Source organism: Ursus americanus, chromosome 11 (assembly GCF_024610735.1).
Source record: "Ursus americanus isolate L20-20 chromosome 11, mUrsAme1.1.p, whole genome shotgun sequence".
NCBI classification, from domain to species: domain Eukaryota; kingdom Metazoa; phylum Chordata; class Mammalia; order Carnivora; family Ursidae; genus Ursus; species Ursus americanus.
The window spans coordinates 53,761,222-53,787,322 of NC_142137.1; the positions used below are offsets into that span (position 1 = coordinate 53,761,222).

A 26,101-nucleotide genomic window follows, 5' to 3' on the forward strand; every position below is an offset into this window, starting at 1 on the left:
GTCGGTGGCGCGCGAGTAGGAAGTGGTGATTCCTGGAATAGAGATGGCCGCGCTTGCTCCGCTGCCCCCACTCCCCCCCCAGTTTAAGAGCATACAGCATCATCTGAGGACGGCTCAGGAACATGACAAGCGGGACCCTGTGGTGGCTTATTACTGTGAGTCTTTCCGAGTCGCCGTGCCCCTCTTTACCCTCCAGGACCCACACACCACCCCTTGGTTTTTAAGGCAGGCCCCGCCCCTTCAGCTTTAGACCTGAGCTTTGACCTCTGGCCTGCCTTGGGAACTCAGTGGAGCCCCGCCCTTTTCTGGGTTTCTCATACCTCACCTGTTCTCAGCCCCCTCGCAGGCCCTAGAGAGGCAAAACTTAAAAAGCACAGCTGGTGTTCGCCGCCTCTCTAGTCTTGTGTTTAAATACTCCTAACCTGGCTACGTGGGCTCATGAGCTAACACACTGCCCTAAGGTTTTCCGGGTGCACTCAAGAGTCTCGTGTCTCAAAAATAACCTGGGTGGTTAAGTAATTGTGTTGGGGCTAAAACGAAGCTGAGTGTCCCAAAGACAGTAATGATGTGGACAGAAGCAAGGTAGACTAATCGAAAACATAGTAATAAGTGCAGGTTAAGTATGACAACATGCAAGCCCATTAAAAAAAAAACTCATAAATGGTGAAATGGAGAGTTGTTGCTACAAAACTAGCCCTTGACTTTGACCATTTTCCCAGCAATGAGAATTTTTTGTCTGACTTCTTTGAGTAATACTTGGGTTTGAGACATTTCACTATGACTTTGGTTGATTATGAGACATATAGTGTACAGTTGATGGAGAACAGATTAGGTTGTTCAAACTTTTTCCTTTGTAGTAAGTCCGGTAGTCTTATGTAAACTTTAAACTTGACGGCAGATAAAACGAGTGACCAAGCAACTGTAATCTTCTGTAAAGGGTTTTTAGCATTGAAAAGCTCAATATAATGTGTCCTCTGCTGTGAACATTGTAAGGTTTGCTAAAATCTGGTGTACTGTCTTCCCTATCATACTCCAGTACCCCATTTTCATTTCTCAAGTATACAAGGCCCTTTTAAACCCCCATGTTCTTCATTCCTTGGAATGTCTTTTTTTTCCACTTGGCAAACTCATGATTCAAGATCTAACTCAAATGTAATCTCTTCTGTAGGCAGTAAGTTGATTATTCTCCAGGCGCTACCTCATTTTGTTCAAATCATACAGTATTATTTCCATTATATTTGTTCTTCCAGTTCCTCAAGTAGGGACTATTAATCATTTATTCACCTTGTATTTATTGAGCTTCTTCCTGTGTGTCAAGCATTACCAGGCACTGTGGCTACAGTTCCTGCATTCGTGGAGCTTGTATACAGGTGGGGAAGAGGGAATTAAACAATAAAATGAGTATATTATATTAGAAGGTTTTAAAGAAAAATAAAGCAGGGAAAAAGAATAGGGAGTACTAGGAATAGAGTGGTAGGGAGTGAGGAGGGGATTTCACTTTCAAGGTACGCATGGAATGCTTCACTGAGTTCACATCTGAGCAAAGACTTGAAAGGAGTGAAAAGCATCGGAAAAGAGTATTCTCAATAGGGGAAATAACTACCATATGCAAAAGTCATGAGGCAGGGCTTGCTTGAAGGAGGATCAAGGAGCCCATTGTAACTGGAGTGGATAGAGGAGGAGAAAAGTGATGTGATAAGGTCAAAGAGGTAATTTCTTATAACAATGAAGTAGGAACCCTTGTTCTTGTCTAAAACTAACTGCTATTCGTGAGCTCTGTATTATAAACCTTTGTGAGTAGCCAGGGGCTTTCATTTTCTGTGTCATCATCCTGTCCCTTTTGCTATTTCTTTCTAAACTTGCCACAGTTTCCTTTATTTAAAAAATTAAATTTAATTTTAAAAAAAGCTCTCACTGTGACATTCTCCTAAAGTTATAGTCCTGTCTGCCTAACCTCAAAGTTAGGCTTGAAATAGTTGTCTGTCTTTACCTTCTTATCTCATATTCTTTTCAGCCTATTGCAGCCTGCTTTTCATGCCCTTTATTTCACTGAAACTGCTCTCAGCAGGGCCTTAGACAAACATTTTCATTGCTAAATCCAAGTGGTACTTACAAAATATTTTTTGTTATAAAACATACACATATTAACACATACAGTGTGTGTATACAGTTTAAGGAATAATAAAATGAACACCAAGGTACCCACCATATTTGAAGTTATTAGACTTTTTAATTTTTGCCAATCTGGTGAGCGTGAAATTCAAGCTAAATTTGCAATTCACTGAGTCTTAATGAGGTTGAGCATCTTTTCATATGTTAATTACCATTTGTGATTCCTCTTTGAAATACCTATTTTGCTTTGTCCATTTTTTTTTCAATGTTTGTCTTCTCTTAAATGTAAATATTACTCCTTTGTTACATGCATTGCAAATGTCTTCTCCAAGTTCATAGTTTGATTTTTCACTCTGTTTATGAAGTCCTTTGATGGTCAAAAGTTCTTAATTTTAAAGTATAGCCAATTTATCACTCTCTTATAATTTATATTCTGATCTAGGACTTGATTTCTTTTTGTCTACCTTCTTTGGGACTTTGGCTTCCTGGATTTACAGATGGGTGTCTTTCATAAATTCTGGAGAATTCTCTACTATTATCTGTTCAAGTGTTCTCTACTGAAATTTTGATTAGACATGTGTTGCACTTTTCTCCTTTATTTGTCTCTTAATGGTTTCATAGTTTGTACCCCTTTGTCTCTCTCTACTACATTCTATATAATTTCTTTAGGTCTGTGTTCACCTCCATATATCCTATTGTGTCACCCATTTATTGAGTTTCTTTTCTCATTTTTTATTTCTGGATGTTCTCTCTTTTTTTTTTTTTTTTTAAATTAACCTAGCCATTTCTGATGGTCTTTTGTCACTATATTTTTAAAACAGTCTTATTTCTTTAAGTGCTTTAAAAATATTTGCTTATATTTGCTGTCTCATAATTCCTTTAGCTGCCATATCTGTGGGTCTGATTTCTGTTGTGTAACAGAAGACTGCTCATGGTGACTTCTTGTGATTTGTGCTCTCCACATACCAATCAGTGTTCTTCAAACTTCAGTAAATTCTACAGGAATCATCTCCCCAATTCTCAACTTCTGTTTCTTCTCTGACAAAGCTCCTTTGATCACGGTAGCAAAGTAGTATGCTGCCTGTCTTTTCCCACATCCTGTACACAGTTGCTCTTCTCCTACTTTAAAAAAGAAAGGCATGCTCTCGTGTATCATCAGTATTTTTATGGTGTATTGCCCTGGGAAAGAAAGCGGAAAACCTTCCAGGGTGTCCAGACAAAAGGGACAATTCAAATTACTGGTGTAGTGAAGTCTCAATTAAGGTATTAAGGAGAGCATCCTGTCCTTCCCTTTTTTATATGGAAGAAAACCAGAGCAAAGAATAGGCCTTTATTTGAAAATGCAGGGCCTGAGAAAGGAATCAAAAGCAACATTCTAATTTGGGGAATAATGAGGACAGAACATTTTATAAGGGGGAAGAGGAAGAATTGTCCTTAGGTATTGGTAGGTATTAGTAGCCATTGTTTGATAATTTGGGATTTTATCCAGAGGGGTGGAGAGGAACAGTTTGGGACCAGAGTCATGTAAAGAGAGAATGTGAAAAGGTTTAGCTGTGGGGACGAGGACATGGAAGGACCACAATGGAAAAGTCTCTTTCAGAGGTCTCTTACACTTTATCTGTTAAGGATAAAGCCTCATGTTAAAACCAGGCCAGTGTTCTGAATTCCGAAAATGTAAGAGTTTTCATGAAATTACCTAACCTTTTCATTTTCTATTTTTATTTTAAATAATAACATTCCTGATGTAAGAGCCAAGCGAAAAGAGAAATGCTGAAGTGGGTAGTGCCTTGTTTCATCCAAGTGGCTTAAAGATCTGTGGCTTACTAAAATTTTGGAATTAGAATTCAGATGAGATGAGGTGAATGGGGACATGGCTTAACATATTTATTCAAATTGGAAAATTATGTCATATTTTTCTGAGGATGAAAGCCTCCACTGGCTGGCTGGTTTGGCATTAACAGCAGGTTTTGCCATTAATGTCATATGGTAGACATTCTCAAACTAAACGAGCCTAATCCTTAACTCCTGAGGTATTTTGTTTTTTCAGAAATACATTTAAAGCAAGAGAAAAACATTTACCTTGGTTTTGAGTTTTGTTCGTTTTATTGTTTTGTTTTGTTTTCTTTGCCAGAGGATGTTAAAATGAACAGTATTTCAGTTTTCCCAATCCTGTCAGTGTCTTAGAATAATCCTGTCTCAATGTCATGAAATAAAATGATGAATCTTTGTAAGATTTTTTGGTATGCTTCACAGAATTGAGAAAATGAATAACACTAATGATGGGGTGACAAATCCTTTTCTAGTTTTAAAACAAATTTTGATTCTGACCTGTATGAAATGTCAGCTAAGAGATTATTAAAAATAGTATTTGATGATAGGTGGTTGTATGCTTTTTAGCTTATAACCCAGAAGGAATTAAAAGAATTCAGTGATTTTGCTGTGTTAAAACTTCCATTCTCATCTGCTGCTTTATGTGAATGCATTTTCTCTCATGTTAAATTTGTAAAAATGAAAGTGGCAACAGAACCAACGCTCTGCTGTGGTTCTGGATGACAGTAAATCATATTGATTCCTAGATAACACAGTTTAGCTCATAAGATGCATTTCTGATAAATTTTACCTTTTTAATGATTTTTGAAATGTGTAACATTGATACTGTTTTGATCAATTATGCATTACAATAATTACATAATTTTAACACTTAGAGGAAATCCAGAGGAAAAATTTAAACACTTAGCATCTTATCTCGTGGGAAATTTTGATAAATTTAGACTTCAATTTTTATACATTTTTGTTGTTGCAGAAAAGTGTGATAATCAATTTAGGACTTTTGAGCATACAAATACATTCTTTTATAATAAAATTCTATAGGATAAGTAAATGGAAGTATAGGTTAAAAAAGTTACAAAATGTATTATTTCTGATGCTTAAAGACAGAGCTTTTTGTGTTTTAAAATTTTATCAAATTGTTACGATACAGTTGAGAGAATGGTATCATTTTTAGATGTATGTATTTGATGTACAGAAATTAGATCTTTTATACTTGCTTAAACATCTGGTGAAAAGTGGTAGATATCAACTTAAAAATGTGTGAGGGGATACATGTCTATAATCTTAGTGCAAATAATTTTCTAAATTCCTAGAGCAAAGAATTTTTGGTGAGGAAAAAAATCAAGATCATTATGCTAAAGTACTTGCTGACTGGTAAAGCTCCATATTCTCTTTTACTTCTAAGGCTTTATGTATGCTGCTCTTTGCCTGGAATCCCTGACTTCCTCTTAACCTGGTACCTTCCTCTTACTGATTCAGTACAAATTATACTTTTTCAAGCTGGTTTTCATTACCTTATAAGGATGGTCTGGAAGTTGTTCCAGTGTGCCTTCCATCTTAATTACATTGTGTTACAAACACTGATTTACCTTTTAATCTTCTGGATTCTCCTGGACGACATATCTTGTTTTCTCTCACCACCTGGCACGTAACTGACATTCATAAATATTTAATAAATGCCATCTCTCTGAATGTTATTAATATTTTACTAGAGTGTAAGCTCTGTGAGAGCAAGAAGTATGTCTTATGTTGATGATCTTTGAATTTCTAACTCCTAACATAGTACCTAAGACACGGTGGATGTGTGTAAATTTTGTCTGTTGATTGAATACATGAACTGTATAGTAACTATGGTAATTTATGGCTTTTTAACATGTTCTAATTACAGCGAGGAAATGCAATGGAAAGAATTCCAGTGCTCTGTATTTTATAACTTACCCTGCTGTGTTTCTGATGAGTTTTAGATTAAGTCATACGTTTGTTCTCAGGATGTACACATTGTGCCTCCTCCATTTCAGTATTATATGTATTTCCAAAAATGATTTATCTCTGGCCTTAGTGTGAATACTCTAGTGTTTTATCATTTTTTAATTGTTACCTTAATATTTCTATATTTCTTTGTTGTTTGGTCTTTTCTTTTTAAATCAGGAATGTATGTTAAAATGCTGTGTATCAAATTACTTTTGTTACTATTTGTGCAAGTGCTAATATGCTTATGCTTACTTCTTTGAACTTACTAATGTAGTATGTAATTTAAAAAAAATGTCCTTCTGTTTGAAACACCCCTCCATTCCTGGAAAGAATCCCATTTAGGTTTTTTTTTTTTTTCTTAATTAAACTTTTTATTTTGAGGTAATTGTAAATCCAAATGCGTTTGTCAGAAATAATACAGAAAGATCCTGTGCCCTTTACCCTGCATCTTCCAGTGGAAATAACTTGCAAAACTATGCTATAATATTATGACCAGAATATTGACATTGATAAAATCCACCAATCTTATTCATCCTTCCCAGTTTTATGTTTATTCCTGTGTATATGTTATTTAGTTCTAAACAGTTTATCAGGTATAGGTTCCTATATCACCAAAGTCAAGATAGAGAACAGTTCTTTAAAAAGAATCCCTCCTTACTCTTTTGTAGCCACACCCATCTTTTTGTAGCCACACCCATCCCTTCTCAACCCTCTGCCAGCCCTGTCTCTTAGCAGTCACTAACCTATTCTCCATTTCTAAAATTTTATCATTTAAAAAATATTATATAAATGGAATCATACATTACATACCCTTTTGGAGTTGACTTTTTGTCTGCTCAGCAAGTAATAATTGCCTGGAAACTCATCTTAGTTGTTGCATGTACCAATAGTTTCTTTTTTAATGCTCGGTAGTATTGCATGCTATGTATGTACCAGAGTTTAACAGTTTAACCACTGAAGGACATTTGGTTTGTGCTTTGGTCTGAATGTTTGCCTCCCTCCTCCTCAGTTCATATTGAAATCCTAACCCCCAAAAGTGATGGTATTAGTGAGTGAGGCCTTTGGGAGATGATTAGGTCATGAGGGTGGAGCCTTCATGAATGGGATTAGTACTGTTAGGGAAGAGAGTCCACAGAGCTCCCTACCTTCCTAGTGTTTAATTTTGTAAGAAACCGGCATCCTGTTCTCAAAAAGATTGGCTGCACCATTGTATGTTCCACTGAGCAACATGAGTGGTGAGTGACCCAGTTTCTCCACATTATCGCTGGCATTTGATGTGTCACTATTTTTTATTTTAGTTGTTCTGATAGTTGATATCATGGCTTTAATTTTTATTTCCCAGATGGCTACTGAAATTAACATCTTTTCTTGTGCTTATTGATTGTCTGTATATCACCTTCAGCTAAATATCTGTTTTTGCCCCTCTGCCTTTTTGCCTTTACTTGGTTTTGAGAGTTCCTAATACATTGTAGTTACTAGTCCTTGTTTTGCAAATTTTCTCCCAGTGTGTAGCTTCTCTTTTGTCTTCATAACTGTGTCACAAAGTTTTAATTTTGGTAGTACCCAGTTTATCAGTTTTTCTTTTCTTATATCATGCTGTTGGTGTCAACTCTGTATGTTTTATCATATATTTTTCTTAATGTCCTAGTCTATTTTTTCTATTTTTCTCCTTCAAGAAGAGTTCCTAAGTAATACTCATTCAGCCTTTTTTTTTTTTTATTGTTACCATTGTCAGATTTTTAGTAACGATGTCATGCTGGCTTCCTATATATTACTGAGAAGGTTCTCATATCTGACCTGGATTAAAACACAGATTTATCTCTTTCTTTAGATTAAAGAAAAGTAATTGATAAAGAAGAACTTTATGCTTTTGGGGGGAAATTATTTTATACATTTATCAGTTTCTTCAATTTGAAATATTTTTGGCCCAGTATTGATATATTAAATAAAGTTTTCTGGACTATCTCCCATTTCTGTCAAATTTGAAAATTTATTAGCTAGAAATTACAATTTTTTAAGAGATTTATTTATTAGAGAGCATGAGCTGGGGGACGGGCAGGGGGGTAAGAGAGTGAGAAGTAGGCTTCCCACAACCCCAGAGATCGGGACCTGAGCCAAAATCAAGTGTTGGATACCTAACCGTCTGAGCCACCAGGTGCCCCAAATTACAAATTTAACCTTTTCTCACTTCCCTCATGTCTCTCACAATCAGTCATTAAATTTTTAAACTTTTACTTACCTCCTCAGTTTCTTTGGTATATCATGCCGTCATCTTACACCTAAACTACTGACAGAGCTTCCTAGTTTGTACTTCAAACAGGTAATCCCTTTAGCAGATCTTTCTAGATCTGCTTTAAGTGCTTACTTTAAAAAGAAAAAAAAAATGAGTTGACTGGAAACATTTAGAAATTCTGTATGACACAAACAGTACAATTAATTTAAAAAACATTGCAAAAGAAAAATATTTCTAGTAGATGAGACAGAGGGCTGGTATCCCTGATATATAAAACACTCACACAAAACTGTTTTATAAAAACTAAGATCCCGGTAGATAAATGGACAAAGAGCATGTATGCTCTTTAGTAACAACTAAAGGAGGGAATGTTGATTATTAGCATTCAGCTTAATTAGTAATGTAAATTAAAATCACTTACTTTTTTTGGTTGTAAAATTTGTAACTCAGTGCAGGTAAATATATGGTGAAATCTCCATTGACAGGGCTGCGTGAATTGGTACAAAGTTTTGGAAAGCATTTTTTCAGAATGAATGGAATTGTAAAAATACCTGTAATTCAGTAATTCTAGTTTTGGAAAGTTTGTGCTTAGGAAATAATCATAAATATAGTGAGAGCTTTATGTAGAGTCCTCTGGATGATTATACATTTGTGAAAAATGCAAAACAACCAAAATATATGTCATTGTGGAAATGGTTAAGTTATGGCATATCTACTGGGTGGAAAGTAAAGTGATCACTTAAGAATTACAAAGCATCTTTTGTAACATGGGAAGTTTATATGAAAATGCAGGATATAAAATTATATATATATATATAAAATATGAATTGAACTTTTTAATGTGTATATACTTGGAGAAAAAGATTACGGCTTTTAGGTTCATGGATAGTGTTTCTTTTGATTGTCTTTTTTGTTTATTTTCTGTTCTATAAATGATCATGTTCCATACCATAAAAACTTTAAAAACAAAAGCTTTATTAAGGACAGATTCATTTTTTACAGCTACCTATACTAGCTCCATATTTATAAGTGCCCTTAGTGATTTGAACTCTGAATCATCTTTAGCAGTTGTAATCAAGGTGAATTTTATTCTGTTTCTGGAACCTTTCTCATTTTCTCTTGTCTTCATGCCTTCCAACATTGTGGCCCTCTGCCTTGACAACTCTTTCCTTCTGCACCACCCCCACTCCACTTTATCCTTAGGCACCAGCAAGGATTGAACAGGGAGACCTTCTCCTAAACTTCAAAAGGTGCTTTTCTGTGTCCTCATTGTGTCTTGTAAGACTATCTTAATTGCTTTTCATTTATCTATTATCTTTTCCAGAGTTTAAACTTAAGGCTTGCACCCTTCTGGATGCTTTTTATTTATTTAAGGTTCCCTGTAGTGCTAGGCCACTAGAGATTTACATAATAAAGAAAAGGTGCTCAAAAAAAATGTTTGTTAAATTGACCGGGATTTTAAGACAGCTGGTCCCTAGAGGGAACTATGGCCACACAGTTGTCACTGAATAAAGAAGCCAGACAACTAACATTCATGTAGCTCTTGGCATTTGTAACAATGCTTTCTTTCAGGATATCTGATTTGAACCCCACAGTCATCCTCGTTCTTCTCTTAGTAAGTGATGGAACCAGGAACTGAATGGTAAATGCTAGATGAGAAATAAGTTACATGGAAAATTGTTGATAGTAGGTAGTAATTAGAAAACCAGTTACGAAGTGAGTGAGGGTAGAGGGCCTAGTCAAACTTATAAAAATGAGAAGGAAGCAGAAAGACAGTGCAGTAATCTGGGAGATTTCTAATAAATGAAGAGTAGAAATGGAGGACAGGCTTGATGTCATTAACATAACTCTGAGCAACGTGTGTCTCTCTTTTTTTCCTTTAATGAAGCCAGAAAATTTTTGAGTCTCTACTAAATGTGGACACTGTAGGATATATATTTTGATTCTATCAGGCTTGGTGTTGTAGATAAAGCTAAACCCCTGAAGATTCCTTTTGTTGAAATTTGGTCAAGTAACTAAACATAGTTTCAAGTGTGATTTTGCAAAGTTTCCTCTAGGGGGTGACAGTGTATAATTAACAGACTTTGAATGCCGTGTGTAAGTGCTCTTTGTGAATCATTTGTTCATATGATCACTGGAAAATTAAATACAGTCATTCAGGAAGTTGTAAATAGGAATGGCCATTTCAATTCTGAGATGTTACACCACCTACAGTGTAGAATTTTAATTTAGCTTAAAGGTTAAATAATATTGGAGTTTTTTAAATTGATGTGTTAAGTCAGATGGATTTTAGGATTAATAATCAGTTGCATATTATTTTTTCTGTTGTTAATCACACGGAAATTGGATCTTTTAAAGCCAGTGAGACAAACTTAACTAAACCAATAAAAGATAAGCAGTTTTCCCCCTTCTTTACTGATTTCTGGATCTCTGTGATTAATTGAAGCCCATAGTCCTGTTGTCTAAGTACTTATTTTTTATTATAGGCTGACTCAGGATACTTTACTGTAGTAATGACAGGTTAATAATGAAAACATACAAAGCTGAACGATTTATCCATTAGCATTCCATTTATTTACCTTATGTTTGTTTTTGCAGACGTGCTGCAAACATAAGTTTTATTTTGTAAAAAAAAAAAGGTCATTTTAATAGTTACTCCTTTTTTTTAGTAAAGTAAATCAGTTTTTAGACTCTCAGCCTGTCCTTAAGGTTGAAGGGACAGGGTCAGTGGTATCAAGTAATTCGTCCTTCATTGTTATTGTCTTTCTTTGGCACCCATGCAATTTTAAAGCATCTTCGGTAAGGTTTATTTTTTATGACAATTATGTTTAACGTTTAAAGTGAAAACTAACTCTTTAGCAGTATGTTATTATATAAGAGGTTTCATTGCTTAAGTTCCTGCTTTCATTCAGTGCGTCATTTATTTTTCTGTGGCTTGTCAAGGTTTTTTGGTTGTTTGATGTTTTTTAACCTTAGTTACTGCCTCTCTTTGGAAGTGCTTGGGATTGTATTGTGCCTCCACTGTGGGCTTATTGGATATTCCTCTTTGTTTTATTTTATTTAGTGGTTACTTTAGCGTTTATATTAACTTATTATAGTCTACTATAGTATAATATACCACCTCACATTCAAGGTAAAAACTTTACTTTCTTTTCCCTTCTCCTGTCCTTTGGCTGTCATCATACATTTTACTTATAAATACGTCATAAGCCCAAACTACATTTTAGTTTCTTTGGTTGTCATTTTTTAAAAGAAATTTATAAAATGAGTAAATAAAATTTTGAAATATTTTCCCACATAATTACCATTCTCAGCACTCACTACTCCTCTCCTTAGATCCAACTTTTAAATCTGATATCATTTTCTTTCCTGTTGAAGAGCTTTATCATTTCTTATACAGGCTTGCTGCCAGTGAATTCTTTCAGTTTCTATTGTGTGAAACAAGCTTTTATTTCATATTTATTTTTGAAAGATAGTTTTGCTGGGTAAGGAATTTTAATTTTCTGTTTGTATTTTTCTTCAGCACTACCCGCCCCCCACACCTCTCCACCTACCCTCTGGGGAATACAGATACACATAGTTTGGAACACTTGGTATTTTTTCCTAACTCACTGAGATTCTGACTTTCTGTTTCTTTTTCTTTTTGATCCTTCTGATCCTTCTTTCCCTGCTTTGAGTGGTTTCTGTTGCTATGTTCTGAAGTTCACTTAATCTTTCTTTTGTGGTGTCTAAACTGCTATTAATCCTGTCCAGTAAATTTTTCATTTTAGGTATTTTTCATCTCCAGACATTCCATTTGTGTTCCTTTGTGCATGTTTTGTTTCTCTTCTCATTTTATTTATGGTTTCCATTAAATACATCATCATGATTTCCCAGTAATTTAATGTCACTGATGTTTCTGTTATTTTGTCATTGTTCAATCTTAATTGGGCTGTTCACATTCTCCTGCTTATTGCCATCTGTAGTAATTTTTTATTGGTTGCAGGACATAGTGGTGTTTAAGTTCTTGAATGTCTGGATATTATGGCCTTTGAACAGATTTGATCTGGCCAACAATTAATTTAGTTGCAGTTAAGTGTGATATGTTTGTGTCTTATTTTGTTTGTTTTTAGTTTGGGGGCAAGTCTAAAGTAGCTCTAAGGACAGGATAATCCTACTACTAAAGCATACCATACCATTTGGGGTCTCTACTAAATATCTTGGGTACGCATTTAGGACTCTTCACCCTGGTTGGAACTTGAATGCATCTCAGCTTTGGGGATGGTCCAGCTCACAGCTTCCATTCACTCTTTGACTTTGTGGCATTGTCATCTACATGTGCATCTTGTAGTATTCAGTTTAGCCTCAAGTTTATGCCTGTACAGATTTCTGGGATTCTTTACTGCATGGCTTCTCTTCTTCAGAATTCTGCCCCGCCACTTATAGCTGCTTCAGTCATCCTGAGCTTTAATCTGTTTTCTCAACTCTACTAGACTGTATTCTGCCTGAGGCTCCACCTCCCCACTCCTTAGTTTCAAATGTGCCTCCAGGAAGAATGCTGGAATGACCAATGGTGTAGTCATCTCATTTGTTTCCTTTCTCCAGGTGTCATGGTCTTCCCGTCTATTTATATTTGTGAAGAAGGGGTTCATATATTTTGTCTAGTGTTTTGTTGCTTATGGTGGAATGTCAAGTCTGGTTACTCCACCGTGGCTGGAATTAGAATCTGGTCTCATTTTAGTAATCAAGTAGTCACTTAGCTTTTGCTCCGTACTGGCACAATCTTTTAGTAAGAACTCAGGAGTAGCTTATATTTACTATATTATGACAGGAGCTCCAAAAATATTTGTTTAATGAAGGAATGAGCAAAGTAAATACCCTTTATTAGTAGATATTCATTCATAGTTTCCTTTTTATCTTTGACTCAGAAGTCCCTTCACAAAAGCTAATACTAACCATATAGCAAGTATTTACAATATACTTATGAATAGAGCAGTATATTCAGTTCTATTTATTGGAATAAAATTTTTTAAACATCAGTATAAATCATAATGATTCCTATTTGAGTGCCATGTTTATTTAACCTATCATAGCATCACTCTTCATAATTGCTTTTATATATCTTTTTTGTGTGTTTATAGCATGCGTTTCATAGTTTTATATTTCTTATGTATAAGCAAGGATGTGTTAGAATGCTAATGTTTAGATTTTATGGAACTTTGAATTACACATACCTTCAGGATTAGTAAATGTTTATCTCCTAAATACCTCACATTAAATTAAAGTTAGGTTGGAAAGTATTTAATCCTTTTGCAAATGTGCCTCATTACTCATCTTCAAATAATATTTATTCATAAAAATAAACACATTTCCTTGATGAAATAAATCAAATATATTTTCTTATAGATGATTTTAGCTACATATTTATTCTGTTTTAGTAGGTAATTTTCCATCTTAGACATTAATTTTTCATCATCCTGCTGCTGCCACAATGAATTACTTGTCTTGAGCTCTATATGAAAGTGATTCCTTTTTCTATCCTTTATGGCAAAAAAGATCTTCTAGTGTACTTGTTAATTTTCACAAGTACATTTAAGGTCTTTTTGCTTTTATTAATATTTAAAAATGTATCCCAAGATAATTTTCTGTATTTAAAAAGTAAACTGCATGAGATGTTCAGAAGTGTTAAAGCCAGGCCAGTTTTATCCTAAATATTTCCAATTCTGAGGTGATTCTTCCCCGTTTTTTAATTAGAGGTGTTATTATGTAATAAGGTCCTTGTAATTGCAAAGACTTAAATATGCATGTAAACCAAGAAAGAAAATGCATGTGGGTGAAACCAATTAACTATATTATCATTACATTGTATTTCAGGTAACGACCATCTGTGTTGAGGTTAACTTTTAAAGGATAGGAGCTGAAACTTGTTTTTATTTTATTTTATTGTTGTGAGGGAGGATGATAATGGCTGTGGTGGTATGAATTGGGAATAATTTGATTTTTGCTTCAAAGGAGATGTAGATATTCTCCATTTTTATTGTAAACAACAGAAGTAGTTAAAAATAATAACAAACTAGAAACTGAGAATTGTACTTTTTAGATATGAATAAGTCACTTAAATCACTTTCTCATGTAACAAGAAAACTGCCCGATTAATTTCTGCATGTTTGCTTAATGGTTAAGTCCTAGATGGCTGCCACTAAAGCCAATGTCAGCCTAATAATCAACCTCATTTTTTCAACCTTTCTGTGCTGACTAGCCATTTATCCCCAAAGTTGGTTCACCAATTACACTCTACAGCCTACACTCCATGGATTGTAAGATTCAGTATTCACAGTGTTCACTACTCTGTTAGGAAGATAGGAGAAAGACCTAGGAACATGAAACTACTGTATTTCCTCACGTTATCATGATATCCTATTGGCCAATAGTATATTTGGGTAGTGAATAATTAATTAACGTCTGTTAAATTTTCTGTGCATGTTTTTGGGTGAGGTGGTTGTTCAGAGGGATTGACATATGTTTGAAATAGTCATTTGGGGGGTTGGGAAGGCAAGCATTAAGCTCATTTGAGGTTGATAATTATGATATTTACAATGGTCAGTGGTCACTATTGCTCATATACAGGCACAGAGAAAGAGGATAGTTGGGTTTAAATATGAGTGTTTTTTTGTCAGAGGCATTTGGTAAAAAAATTAAGGGGTAGAAGGAGATAGGGCTGTAAAGTTCTAGAAAAATGCAAAATCAAAGCTGGTTGCAGAGAAAAATTACGGGGAGAAAAGACTGACTGTAATGAAGAAATAGACACCAGTGAACTGGCCACCTGTTGTAATAGGCGTAGTTTCATGTTGGAAGAAATGGAAATTGTGTTTAGTGTTGGTGATTAATATACTGATTTTGGAAGTATCACAGCTTGAGATTGTAATTTAATTATGGAGTGAGTGGCTTGTATGGGAGAGTGCCTACAATTACTAGGGTTAATAAGAATTGAGAGCATGGTTCTGTGTATTAATTAGGATTAGATTTGCTTTCTTATTGCTGAAAATCCAAAATAACAGTAGCTAAGTCAGATAAGGACTCACTCCCTCATTTAAAACAAAGTCTGATGTTGTCAGTAACCAACGTGTGTCAATTCCATGAAGTCATCAGGGACCCAAGCACTTTCCAATTTCAAATTTTCAAGCCAACACACATGATTACCATTTCCAAGGTTGCCTTGTGGTCTAAGATGTCTACTAGTGTTTCAGTCATACCATTTCTGTTTTAGGCAGCAGGAAGGAGAAGGGGGAAAGTGTCAGTAGGATCTTTCCCCTGCTGTTATTTCTCCTTTAAGATTACTTCCAGAATTCTCTCCCAGCAACTTCTGATAACATGGTACCAGTCTTAGTTGAATGGCCATATTTGGCTTTGAAGAATGCTGGGAAATGTACTATTTTGGCTAGGTACATTACAATCCCCCCCCTTTAATAATGTAGGGGTCTCATTAGCAAAAAAGGTAGGAAGAAAGAATGTGGGCAGGCAGTTAGTAGTCTCTGCCACAAGTATTAATTATCCATGTGAACAGCCAGATTTTCAAGATTATGGAAGGACAAGGAAGGACCGTGAGGTCCTTGGTCAATTACGAGCATTAACAAGATCAGGTGGAAAAGAGGGACTTGAGCTTTAGACCAGTGTGTTTAGAAGACATTGAGAGAATACTGTAAGTAGCAGTGGGATGCAAAGAAAAAAACCAATCATACTTTCCAATCCTGACATACGAAGAATGTAAGAGAATTTCTTCAAGTGACATATAGGGCTTAGTTAAGACAAAGAGGGAGAAGGAATCTGAGGAGATACAGGGGATTTTGGTGATTATAAAGCAGTAATTCCAGGGATTATGGTAAAAGAATGGGGGGCCCTGTGGAAGACGTATGGGCTAGGTTGGGGTAAGAAAATACAGTTTATAGTTGAGGGGAGTAAGGATGTAATGAGTAGTGATTCTTAACCTTATGATCACCTATCCATATGAGTTAAAGAAATTAATCTCTAACATATTATGCAAGTTCTATATTATTTACATATTGATATACAAATACTATATTCTAAAAATACATGTATTATTAAAGATACAGAAACATAGAAATTTTTAAAGAATGATTAAAAATTATCAGTAGAAATGCTAAGATTTTCTTTTCCACATCCTAGCCAGTTATCTTGCCAATCCCTGGGATCATGGAGGTACCAAAGGCCACGGTTTCAATATAGCATAGGGTAGGGACTCTCTTTGGGGAAATATGAGTAACCTGGCATGGAATTGATGCCTACTCTTAAGCAGAAGCCTTCCTCTTAAAAATAAGTGCAAGAACATATAAAATTCTTGGTAAAATTTTGGTAATACAGTAAGACATAGCAAGATTAAATTTGGGGGAAGAAAAAGCATATTATCACTTAGAGATACTGTTATGCTCTAGAGATGGCATTTGATCTGTGATCTCAGCAAATCAATTAGCCAGGAAACATAAAAAATAAAATATGCAGGGGTACTGGGTGGCTCAGGCGGTTGAGCATTGGACTCTTGATTTCAGCTCAGGTAATGATCTCAGGGTTGTGGGATCGAGCCCCAGGTTGGGTTCTGTGCTCAGTGCTTAAGTCCGCATGTGTCCTCCCCCCCCCCTTCCCCAGCTTGTGCGCACACTTTCTCTCAAATAAAGTCTTTTAAAAATGATTTTTTAAAAAGTTAAAATATATTAAAGAGGGAACCACAAAATCATTAGAGAAAGGAGGGATCATTTATTAAATGTATTTGAGATAGGTGCTGGTAACTTGTGGAGGAGAGGAAATGCAAGTTAAAGAGTTAAATTTGAAAAATTAAAACCATAGGAAAAACAAGAAAAATCATGTAACTGAGTATCTAGTCCCTTAGAGATAAAAGAACTTTTCCAAGCTTAATATTTACAGGGAAATAATAGCTTTGAGCACATAAATATTTCAAGTCTCTGTGTTTTAAAACCGCATTCAGAAATTGAAAGATGGGGGCGCCTGGGTGGCTCAGTCATTAAGCGTCTGCCTTTGGCCCAGGGCGTGATCCCAGGGTCCTGAGACCGAGCCGGCATCAGGTTCCCTGCTCCGCTGGGAGCCTGCTTTTTCCTCTCCCACTCCCCCTGCTTGTGTTCCCTCTCTCGCTGGCTGTCTCTCTCTTTCTGTCAAATAAATAAATAAAATATTTAAAAAAAGAAAAAAAGAAAGTGAAAGATGGCATGATATTTGCAGCCAATATGTTTATTTTCCAAAGAGCTCATGTGATGTACCGTAGAAGAAGAAATGCAACAAAAACATTGGGAGAAGAAACCTGAACAGCTCACAAAGAGGAAGTGTTGGGGAGTTCAGTCACAGTTATAAGAAGAAAAGGAGCAAAGACAGGCACAGATCTTGAACAGCTCAGAAGAGATGTGACTGGTTTAAAAGGAGAAGGTGTTCAACCATGTTTTAAGAGGTGTGGGGGTGGGGAGAGATGATTAAAACCTTAGAGACAAATGGGTAAAGGACCTAGCCATGTTGCTAAAAAAAAAATATGACTGGTTAAAAAAAGGAAAAGGAAATTTGGTCACATTTGTTATCAAAGCAAGAGACATTTAAAATGAGCGGGTTTTTTTGTTTTTCAAATTAGAATTTGGTTTTGGGTCAAAGTGATACCCAGTGCTTGCTGGTGTGCAGAGAAAACAAAAGCAACATGCTTTTCATACTGTGTGGCGATGTAAATCTGTACAGTACTTTTGGAACTCCATTTTTTTTTCTCTCATTAATAACTAGATGGATCAAACCCTGAAATTTGATATGTGAAAATAAATCCATTAATAAGTTAAACATCAAACTCTGTAATATGAGATAGTCCTAAAAGCCTAAGTAGTAAAAAGTAGTTTCTTCAGATAAAGCTTTTAAAATTAAAAACAAAATAAATGTGTATCGTGTATCTTAATACATTTCTAAAGAAGCTACCATTGAGTAGGCATAATTGGAAATCTTGAGAGTAACTAACAGATACCAACCTATGTTATAAAGCTGTAGTAAATAAAGCGGTGATAGGCTAGTAGACTAATGAAGCAGGATAGACAGTATACAGAATTGGGCCCTTTTATCCCATGGAAGCTTAATATATGATAATGAATGATAAAAGTAGCATTTAAATCAGAATGAGCTATTCTTTCATCCATGTATTTATCTATTCAGAAAATGTTTATTGAAGGCCAAGCACTATCCTGGATGCCAAGGGTACATCAGCAAACCAAATAGACTAAAATAGTCATCATCACAGAGCTTAAATTCGAGTTGGAGGGGCGCCTGGGTGGCATAGCGGTTAAGCGTCTGCCTTCGGCTCAGGGCGTGATCCCGGCGATCTGGGATCGAGCCCCACATCAGGCTCTTCTGCTATGAGCCTGCTTCTTCCTCTCCCACTCCCCCTGCTTGTGTTCCCTCTCTCGCTGGCTGTCTCTATCTCTGTTGAATAAAAAAAAAAAAAAAAAAAAATCTTTTAAAAATAAATAAATAAATAAATAAATAAATAAATTCGAGTTGGAGCCGGTGGATAAATAAGTAGATGATGAATACCTGTTAAAAGAACAGGACAGCAGGGAAGGGGGATAGTGTTCACAAGATGCTGTTTGAGGGGAAAAACATATCCCTCCTTTATATTATATAAAGAACCGCCACAAGGCAATTTGTTGAAAAGCAAACAACGCAATGGAAAATTTGGCAGATTTTTTCTTTTATTTTGATAGCTACTCCTAATTCATAAAGGTGGATATAGAGCTATCCAGTAAATATGCAGTACTTTTTTAGTAGTGAAAAGGAAATATCACATAAAATCTTGAGACTGAGTAGTAAGTTCAATAATACCAGTTTTGATTTTTGTTTTTTGTGCTTTTTTTTTTGTGGGTTTGGGGAAATGGTGCTTGCAGTATGTTGGAGATATAACTGCATATTGGTAATCTGATTTGGAGGACAGTTTAAACAAAAACAAAAACAAAAAAACTGTTATCATCATGAATCTGTTACATTCTTTGGATAATATTTGTGTGTTCTTTATTTTTGTAAATAAGATCCATAGTAAATCAGAGTTTTATTTCTAAATTCACTTAGATTTTAAATCATTTATTAGACAGAACATGTATTTTAAACATTCAGTAATGGAAATTGTTCAAGTCATCTCATTTTTCTTTTCTTTGTAGGCCGTTTATATGCAATGCAAACTGGAATGAAGATTGATAGTAAAACTCCTGACTGTCGTAAATTTTTATCAAAGCTAATGGATCAGTTAGAAGCTGTAAGTTAAACGCTGATCATTTATTTCCTGATTGACGTTTAAGTGGCATTTTATTATATTTGTGGATGTGTATTTTGCCATTTTAGTTCTTCCTCTTGGCAGCCATCAAGCAATGTCATTACAAGTGAGGAAAAACTAGACACTTTTTTTTTTTTATTTACATCTTACTGCTAAGGGAATTGTAAGCATAAGTTAAAGTAGATTTCAGTGTCTTTGCATATACCATTATATCTTGTTATTGTAGATGTTATTATAGATGACCTTTGAGTCGTTCTTTCATAAGTGACAAACCCTTTCTAATCTACTTCATACAATCACATGGATGATTGATTTGGGAGTTCTTAAATAGCTCTTACAATAATGAAATGGGCTATTTATTTAGTGAAAGGGACAATGCAGGGAATGGTATCAGTTGCCTAATTTACTCTTTGTCTCACTCTTGGTACCAGGACAAGATAATTTTATGGTCCAGGCATTCTTCCCTGCTAGCAGAAAGGTGGTAGGTGACTAATGTATGAGTCACCTTCTTGAACCATGGTATAATTTTACAGGTTATATAGAGGCACCAATCCAGGGAAAATTGAATGGGTTAGATTGGGTGCCGGTGCAGGAAGGCAGGGGTAGCCATAGTAATACAACTTAATAATCAGGACTCCACCCTGTGCCTCCCCTGCCCAGCTGTCATGGTTTTTCTTTTAAAGTGTCAGGGTCTACTCATTAATTTATCTCTTCGAGTCTGTTATATTGATAGCTACAGCTTTTTTTTTTTTTTTTTTTCAAGATTTTATTAATTTGACAGACAGCGAGAGAGGGAACACAAGCAGGGAGCCCGATGTGGGGCTCGATCCCAGGACCCTGGGATCATGACCCGAGCCAAAGGCAGACGGTTAATGACTGTGCCACCCAGGTGCCCCTGATAGCTACAGCTTTTTATTTACTTTATTAGTTATGTGACCTGCTCAAGAGAATTAGAAACCTAAATATTTAACTAGTTGCATTAATATATGTAGAGCGATGAAATTTTAGATATATTAAAAATCAAAACATTTATAATAGCCCAGAGCTTTTATAAATATTGAAAGTTATTCAGATTAAAACCTAGCTACATTAGACAGCCATGGGCAGTAGGGTTCTAACTTGGTATGGATGTCTGGCCTTCTGACCCAGAGTCCCTGTCATTGCTACTATTAACCACCCACTGGACCTAGTGGCACCACTGATGGCAGTCCAGCTGCCCTTGAAGCCTCTCTGTCCTTCCGCTTCTAACGTGGCTTCTGTAGGAACAGGAAAAATTTGAGTACTCTTTTTTTTTTTGGAAGGTGAGGTTAGGGGATGAGAGGAGGAATGTGTCTCACACATAGTAGTACATTTATAAAATCATATTGCTAACAGACTTTGTATAGAATATATTTCTTTATTAATTTCACAATATAACAGTAATAACTGAAATACCTTATGGATAAGACAGAACTCAAAATAGTTCTTTATAATAAGCGAAGTCTAAAATCACATTTGTAAAGGAACTCAGCAGGAGTTTATTATTACCTAAAATAATGGGTAGAATAAATCTGTTCCATGTGAGTCTATCCCATCTGCCTGCGCTGTAATGTTTAGATTAATTACAGTTGGAGAACTGAGTGTATTATGTTTTTGCTGCCAGATATTTCATGTTGCAGATGAGATGAAGTGACATATTCCGACTTTCTAAAATTAAATCCACTTCTAGAAGTAGATCTAGAATTAAAGTATTTCATGGTGTGGATATAGTAAACTAGTGTTACATGTGGGGTTTTTTTTCCTGTTTTTGTTCAGGAAAGCATAGCTAAAACATCCTTAAATTCCAACATTAAATCTCTTCTGGAACTTATATTTCTGTTGTATGAGAATATTTATTTTGCTGATTTTGTGAAGAATCCTGAAGCCTTTTTGAATTTAATTTTTTACTTTATAACATTTTCAAGAAAAGCCATTTTTAAACAGTAGTGTGGTACTCAGATCTAATATTCCAGAAAGCCATTTCATTCCAGTACAACAGTCTGAGTAAGATGTAGGAACTTTTAGTTTGTTGTGTTTAAAATATCGTGTAGGAAAAGGATGTACTGACTAAAAATTTACAGTTGTGAATTGTGTTAACGAGGTATATATTTGTCTAAATTTTAAAAACTTCTGTAATCCTTTTCTGAGTTTGTAATGTCATACTATAGAATTAGATCTGTGTTTTTACACAGTATGCTCTGGGCAATACTATTTTAGGATATAATGATTTCTGTAATCATATTTTATATATTTGATAGAAGAAATTGAAATGGGAATAAATTAAAATTTTACATTATGATTAGAGATTTTCCTAATTCCATTTTTAGGATACCTGATGGTATGTTGGCTATCATTTTGAAATATTTACCTGATGCTTTACATAGATAGTTGGATGTGTTATCTTTTTATTGTTGGTTATTTTGATTTTTAGAGCTGAATTATCCTTTCAGGTTATCATGACTGTGTTTCTTCAAAATTTTGTAAACACTGGATTTTATTCTAAAAACCCTTGGGCTGCGGCAGAGCAATTCGTGGGAGATTTCTTTGATACATCTTTTACTGAAATGAATGTAAAATAATTTTTAAAATTTTAAATGATTCTTAGGATTATTTGTATTTAAGCATACATTTCTGTGAGTCCAAAATCTTAAACTTTGTATCTGATTTAATTTTAGCTTAAGAAGCAGTTGGGTGATAATGAAGCTATTACTCAAGAAATAGTTGGTTGTGCCCATTTGGAGAATTATGCTTTGAAAATGTTTTTGTATGCAGATAATGAAGATCGTGCTGGACGATTTCATAAGTAAGTAAAGCAAAAGAAAAATTAAAATTGTAAGTTTAGTTACTGTGTAACTGGAATTATCCAATTTTCCATTGGATACTTTCAGACTTCTTGAATAATGATTTAGATTTTTTTTTAATTACTTGTAGAATGTCAGAAGAATGATTTTTGGTTTACAAGAATAATCCTGTCTTTTTAGAGAAAATGGCTGACAGAAGAATAGCCAGGGTAGATTTATTTTTTCAGTAATTATACTCCAAGTGGCCATTCTTTAACATTTGGTAAAATCTAAGAGTTGATTTTAGCCAGTGACAGCCTGGTACAATGATACTGATTTTTTAAATTATCGCAACCTGCTAATTCAAATGATTTGTTATTATTTTAATAATACTTAAATGCAAAGAAACGCACATGGCTTGATACAGATTTAGATAACACTGTAATTGCTTTTTTTTTTTCCTTAGGGCCTGTGCAAGTGCTGGTGGGGGTGGGGGAGACGGGACAGAGGGAGAGGGAGAGAGAGAGAGAATCTTTTTTTTTTTTTTTTTTTTTAAGATTTTATTTATTTATTGGACAGAGAGAGACATAGCGAGAGTGGGAACACCAGCAGGGGGAATGGGAGAGGGAGAAGCAGGCTTCCCGCTGAGTGGGGAGCCCGATGCAGGGTTTGATTCCAGGGTCCTGGGATCATGACCTGAGCCGAAGGCAGACGATTAACGACTGAGCCACCCAGGGGCCCGAAGAGAGAGAGAGAGAGAGAGAGAGAATTTTAAGCAGACTCCATGCGTGGATCAGGGCTCCATCTCATGACCCTGAGATCACAACCTGAGCCAGAATCAAGAGTTAGACACTTAATCAACTGAGACACCCAGGCACTCCTCTTAATTTGCATTTTTTAATAAAAAGTATACTATAAAACCTTGCTGTAGTATATTTATTTGTAATATGAATGTTGTTACTTTCTCCTAATAACAGATTACAGAAGGAGCTTCATTGTGTTCTTAAAATCTGATTTTATTTAAAACATTAATTACAGAGTACTTTTGTAAACACTGGAATTTTTTTTTTCTTACAGTTATATGACTAATTCTGCAGCTTAATGTTTTTCATTTAGCTAAACCAGTTTTCTCTTCTCTTTTAGAAACATGATCAAGTCCTTCTATACTGCAAGTCTTTTAATAGATGTCATAACAGTGTTTGGAGAACTCACTGATGAAGTGAGTGTACATTTTTTATTGTTTTGTTAGCCTAAGCTCAATATTGTTGCTCTTTATGAGTTTTGTAATTGCATTTCTTCCTTAGAGCAGCATGCCTGTCAGAAATGTAGTATAAACAAAAAATGTAATTTTAAATTTTCTACTGGCCACATTTGTAAAGTAAGATGAAATAATTCTTAATAATATATTTATAGTAAGTTCCTTAAATCTAGTGTGAATTTTACAGTTAGCAAATGCACAGCTACTTTGTTGGGCAGCACAAGTTTAGGGTTTGATTTTATTAAGTGCTTAAATATTACTATTCCTGTATGCTATTAAATTTCTACACTATTATTTGGTAAATAATTGGAGGCAGGGGCTTTTAGGACTTCGTTTTCTTATTTCATTTTTAATCAAATATTTTGATTTGTTTTATTGTAAAGTATACATAGAACTTGATATTTTTGAGGTACTTCATATCCATTTTAGCATTTTGTTTTTCATAACCTCTAAGATAAGTAGAGCATATATTCATTTTATACACGAGTAAATTGAGGCTAAGTGACAAACAGTTTATTGCTCTGAATTCAGTGTTGTTTTCACTGTAGCATGCTTTACCATTGGCATGGAAAATGTGTTTTTTGAGAGAGGAGATATTAATCTGAAATAGAAAGAAAAAAAGAGCTACAAATGAAGCTGATAAAGGCATGTTATATTAGTGATTTGAAATTTATGAAGAGTGTTGCTTTCTGTGACATGATTTTTTCCTAAATGATGAGCAGTTCATAGTGAAGTTCCAAACAAAGCAAAGTATAATCTATGTATGAGATGTTTACATTTTCATAAACAATACAGCAAAACTGCAAAAAATTTTTTATGTTTAAAACAAAGTTAGACTCTGGGCTTGATGATTATAAGCTAGGTTTTTGCATTACTGCAAAAGAGATGTGTAGGACATTTCAAGGTTGTGCCCAATGAAGAACAATTTTTTATTATGTGGGACTGTCCCTTTTGTTTCAAAACATCAAGCATCCCCAGCGTTGCCCTCACAGCATTTCCCAATCATTCTGCTAACCAGAAACCACCCCCAGATATTTCTAAAACACCCTCTAGGGTATGGGGCAATGCCCATTGAAAAGTCATGTTTTCTAGTTGCCTTGAGACAGAGTAGTATAAGAGAAAACTGAGACCTGGAGCATGAAACCTAAAATGCTTCCCAGTGGTTATACCTTTTTTTGTATTCTGAAGGCCCTGTGAATCCACTCTGTTTAGCTCCCTCTCTACTCCCATCTTGTGTTATGACTGATTTGGAGTTCTTTTTCCTCTTTTTCTGGTGTGTGGCACTATGCTAGCTACTTGAAGATACAGAAGTGGTTTAAACATGATGATGGACTAGTCCTCTTTGAAGTTTTAGATAGTTCGTATGGTTTTAGAAAGTACCAGGTAGGGTGAAGGAGAATAATGAGTTCAGATTAAAAAAATAAGTCGTAAGACAGATCAGACAGACAATAAAAGGCCTGGAACCTTCAGTTAGTGGATTTTTTTTTTTTTTAAGATTTTATTAATTGGACAGTACAAGCAGGCGGAGAGGCAGAAGGAGGGGGAGAAGCGGGCTCCCGGCTGAGCCTGGAGCCCAGTGCAGGGCTCAATGCTGGGCTCGATCCCAGGACTCTGGGATCATGATCTCAGCCGAAGGCAGACGCTAACTGACTGAGCCACCCGGGCGCCCCATTTAGTGGGTTTTTTGAATAAAGAACTATATTCTGGTGTGCTTTCTGTGATAGGAATCTGTGGAATGAACTAGGCTTAGGCTGAGGAAGAACTACAAGTCATTTGACAAAAGAAGTAGTTAATGATTATTGTAGAACTTTGTACAAGGTGGGTTTTTTATTTGAGGAAAAATAGTATGTGCAGACAGATTGTAAAATCTGAGGTGTAGGTATGGCATCCAGAAATAAATCAGCATGAGACTCTTGGAAATAAGACTAGAAATCTGAAAAGCAGAGATGACAATTCAAGTTAGATTAGACACACCCTCATGTAAGAGGACAGTTTTGAAAGAGAAGATGGTCAAGTAAACATCCTGGTAAACACTTACATTGAAAATGCAAGAGGAAGACGTGAATACAGAAATAAAGAAGCGGAGATACTCAAGATATCAGAGAAGATTATGATACAGCAGAGTGACAGAGTAGCAGATCCATTTGCGCAGTACTTCCAAGAGGGCTACTCCTTGCCTCCTCCCACCTGCTCCTACTTAGGGAAGCTGCTCCCCTATCTCAGAAGGAAGACCAGGGTCCTTTGAACTTACAGATGCCAACCACGAGGACCCCAGATAATAGGTAAAGTAATAGATACAGGAAAAACAAAATGTTTAGAAGTCTTAACTGAGTAATGCAGGTTTTGCTTTTTTTTTTTTTCTGATTTAAAAGATACATAGGTAACCTGCACACATAATTAGCGTGAGGTTCATCTGCATTTCAGAAAAAAGTTTAGGTTTATATTTACATATCCTTAACAAAGAGCAACTTCCTTAGTTACTCAAATGTTGCAACTAGGGCAGGACTCTGAGTAGGGCAAAGGAAAGGGCTTCCAAAGGAGTGGGTGAGATTGTTTAGAGACTGAGGATGCTAAAGGATGTATGTAGGAACAGAGTAAAGGGT

General features: G+C 35.3%; 1 protein-coding gene across 1 annotated transcript in view; it reads left to right on the forward strand.

Moving 5' to 3' along the window:
* The window catches only part of VTA1 (vesicle trafficking 1), a 63,596-nt gene continuing 37,495 nt past the window's right edge, over window positions 1-26,101 (forward strand). The window contains exons 1-4 of the mRNA XM_045810093.2: window positions 1-155; window positions 19,330-19,424; window positions 22,136-22,263; window positions 23,384-23,459. Of these exons, the coding sequence (XP_045666049.2) occupies window positions 44-155; window positions 19,330-19,424; window positions 22,136-22,263; window positions 23,384-23,459 (411 nt within the window). The 5' untranslated portion in view covers window positions 1-43. The remainder of the gene's footprint in view (window positions 156-19,329; window positions 19,425-22,135; window positions 22,264-23,383; window positions 23,460-26,101) is intronic.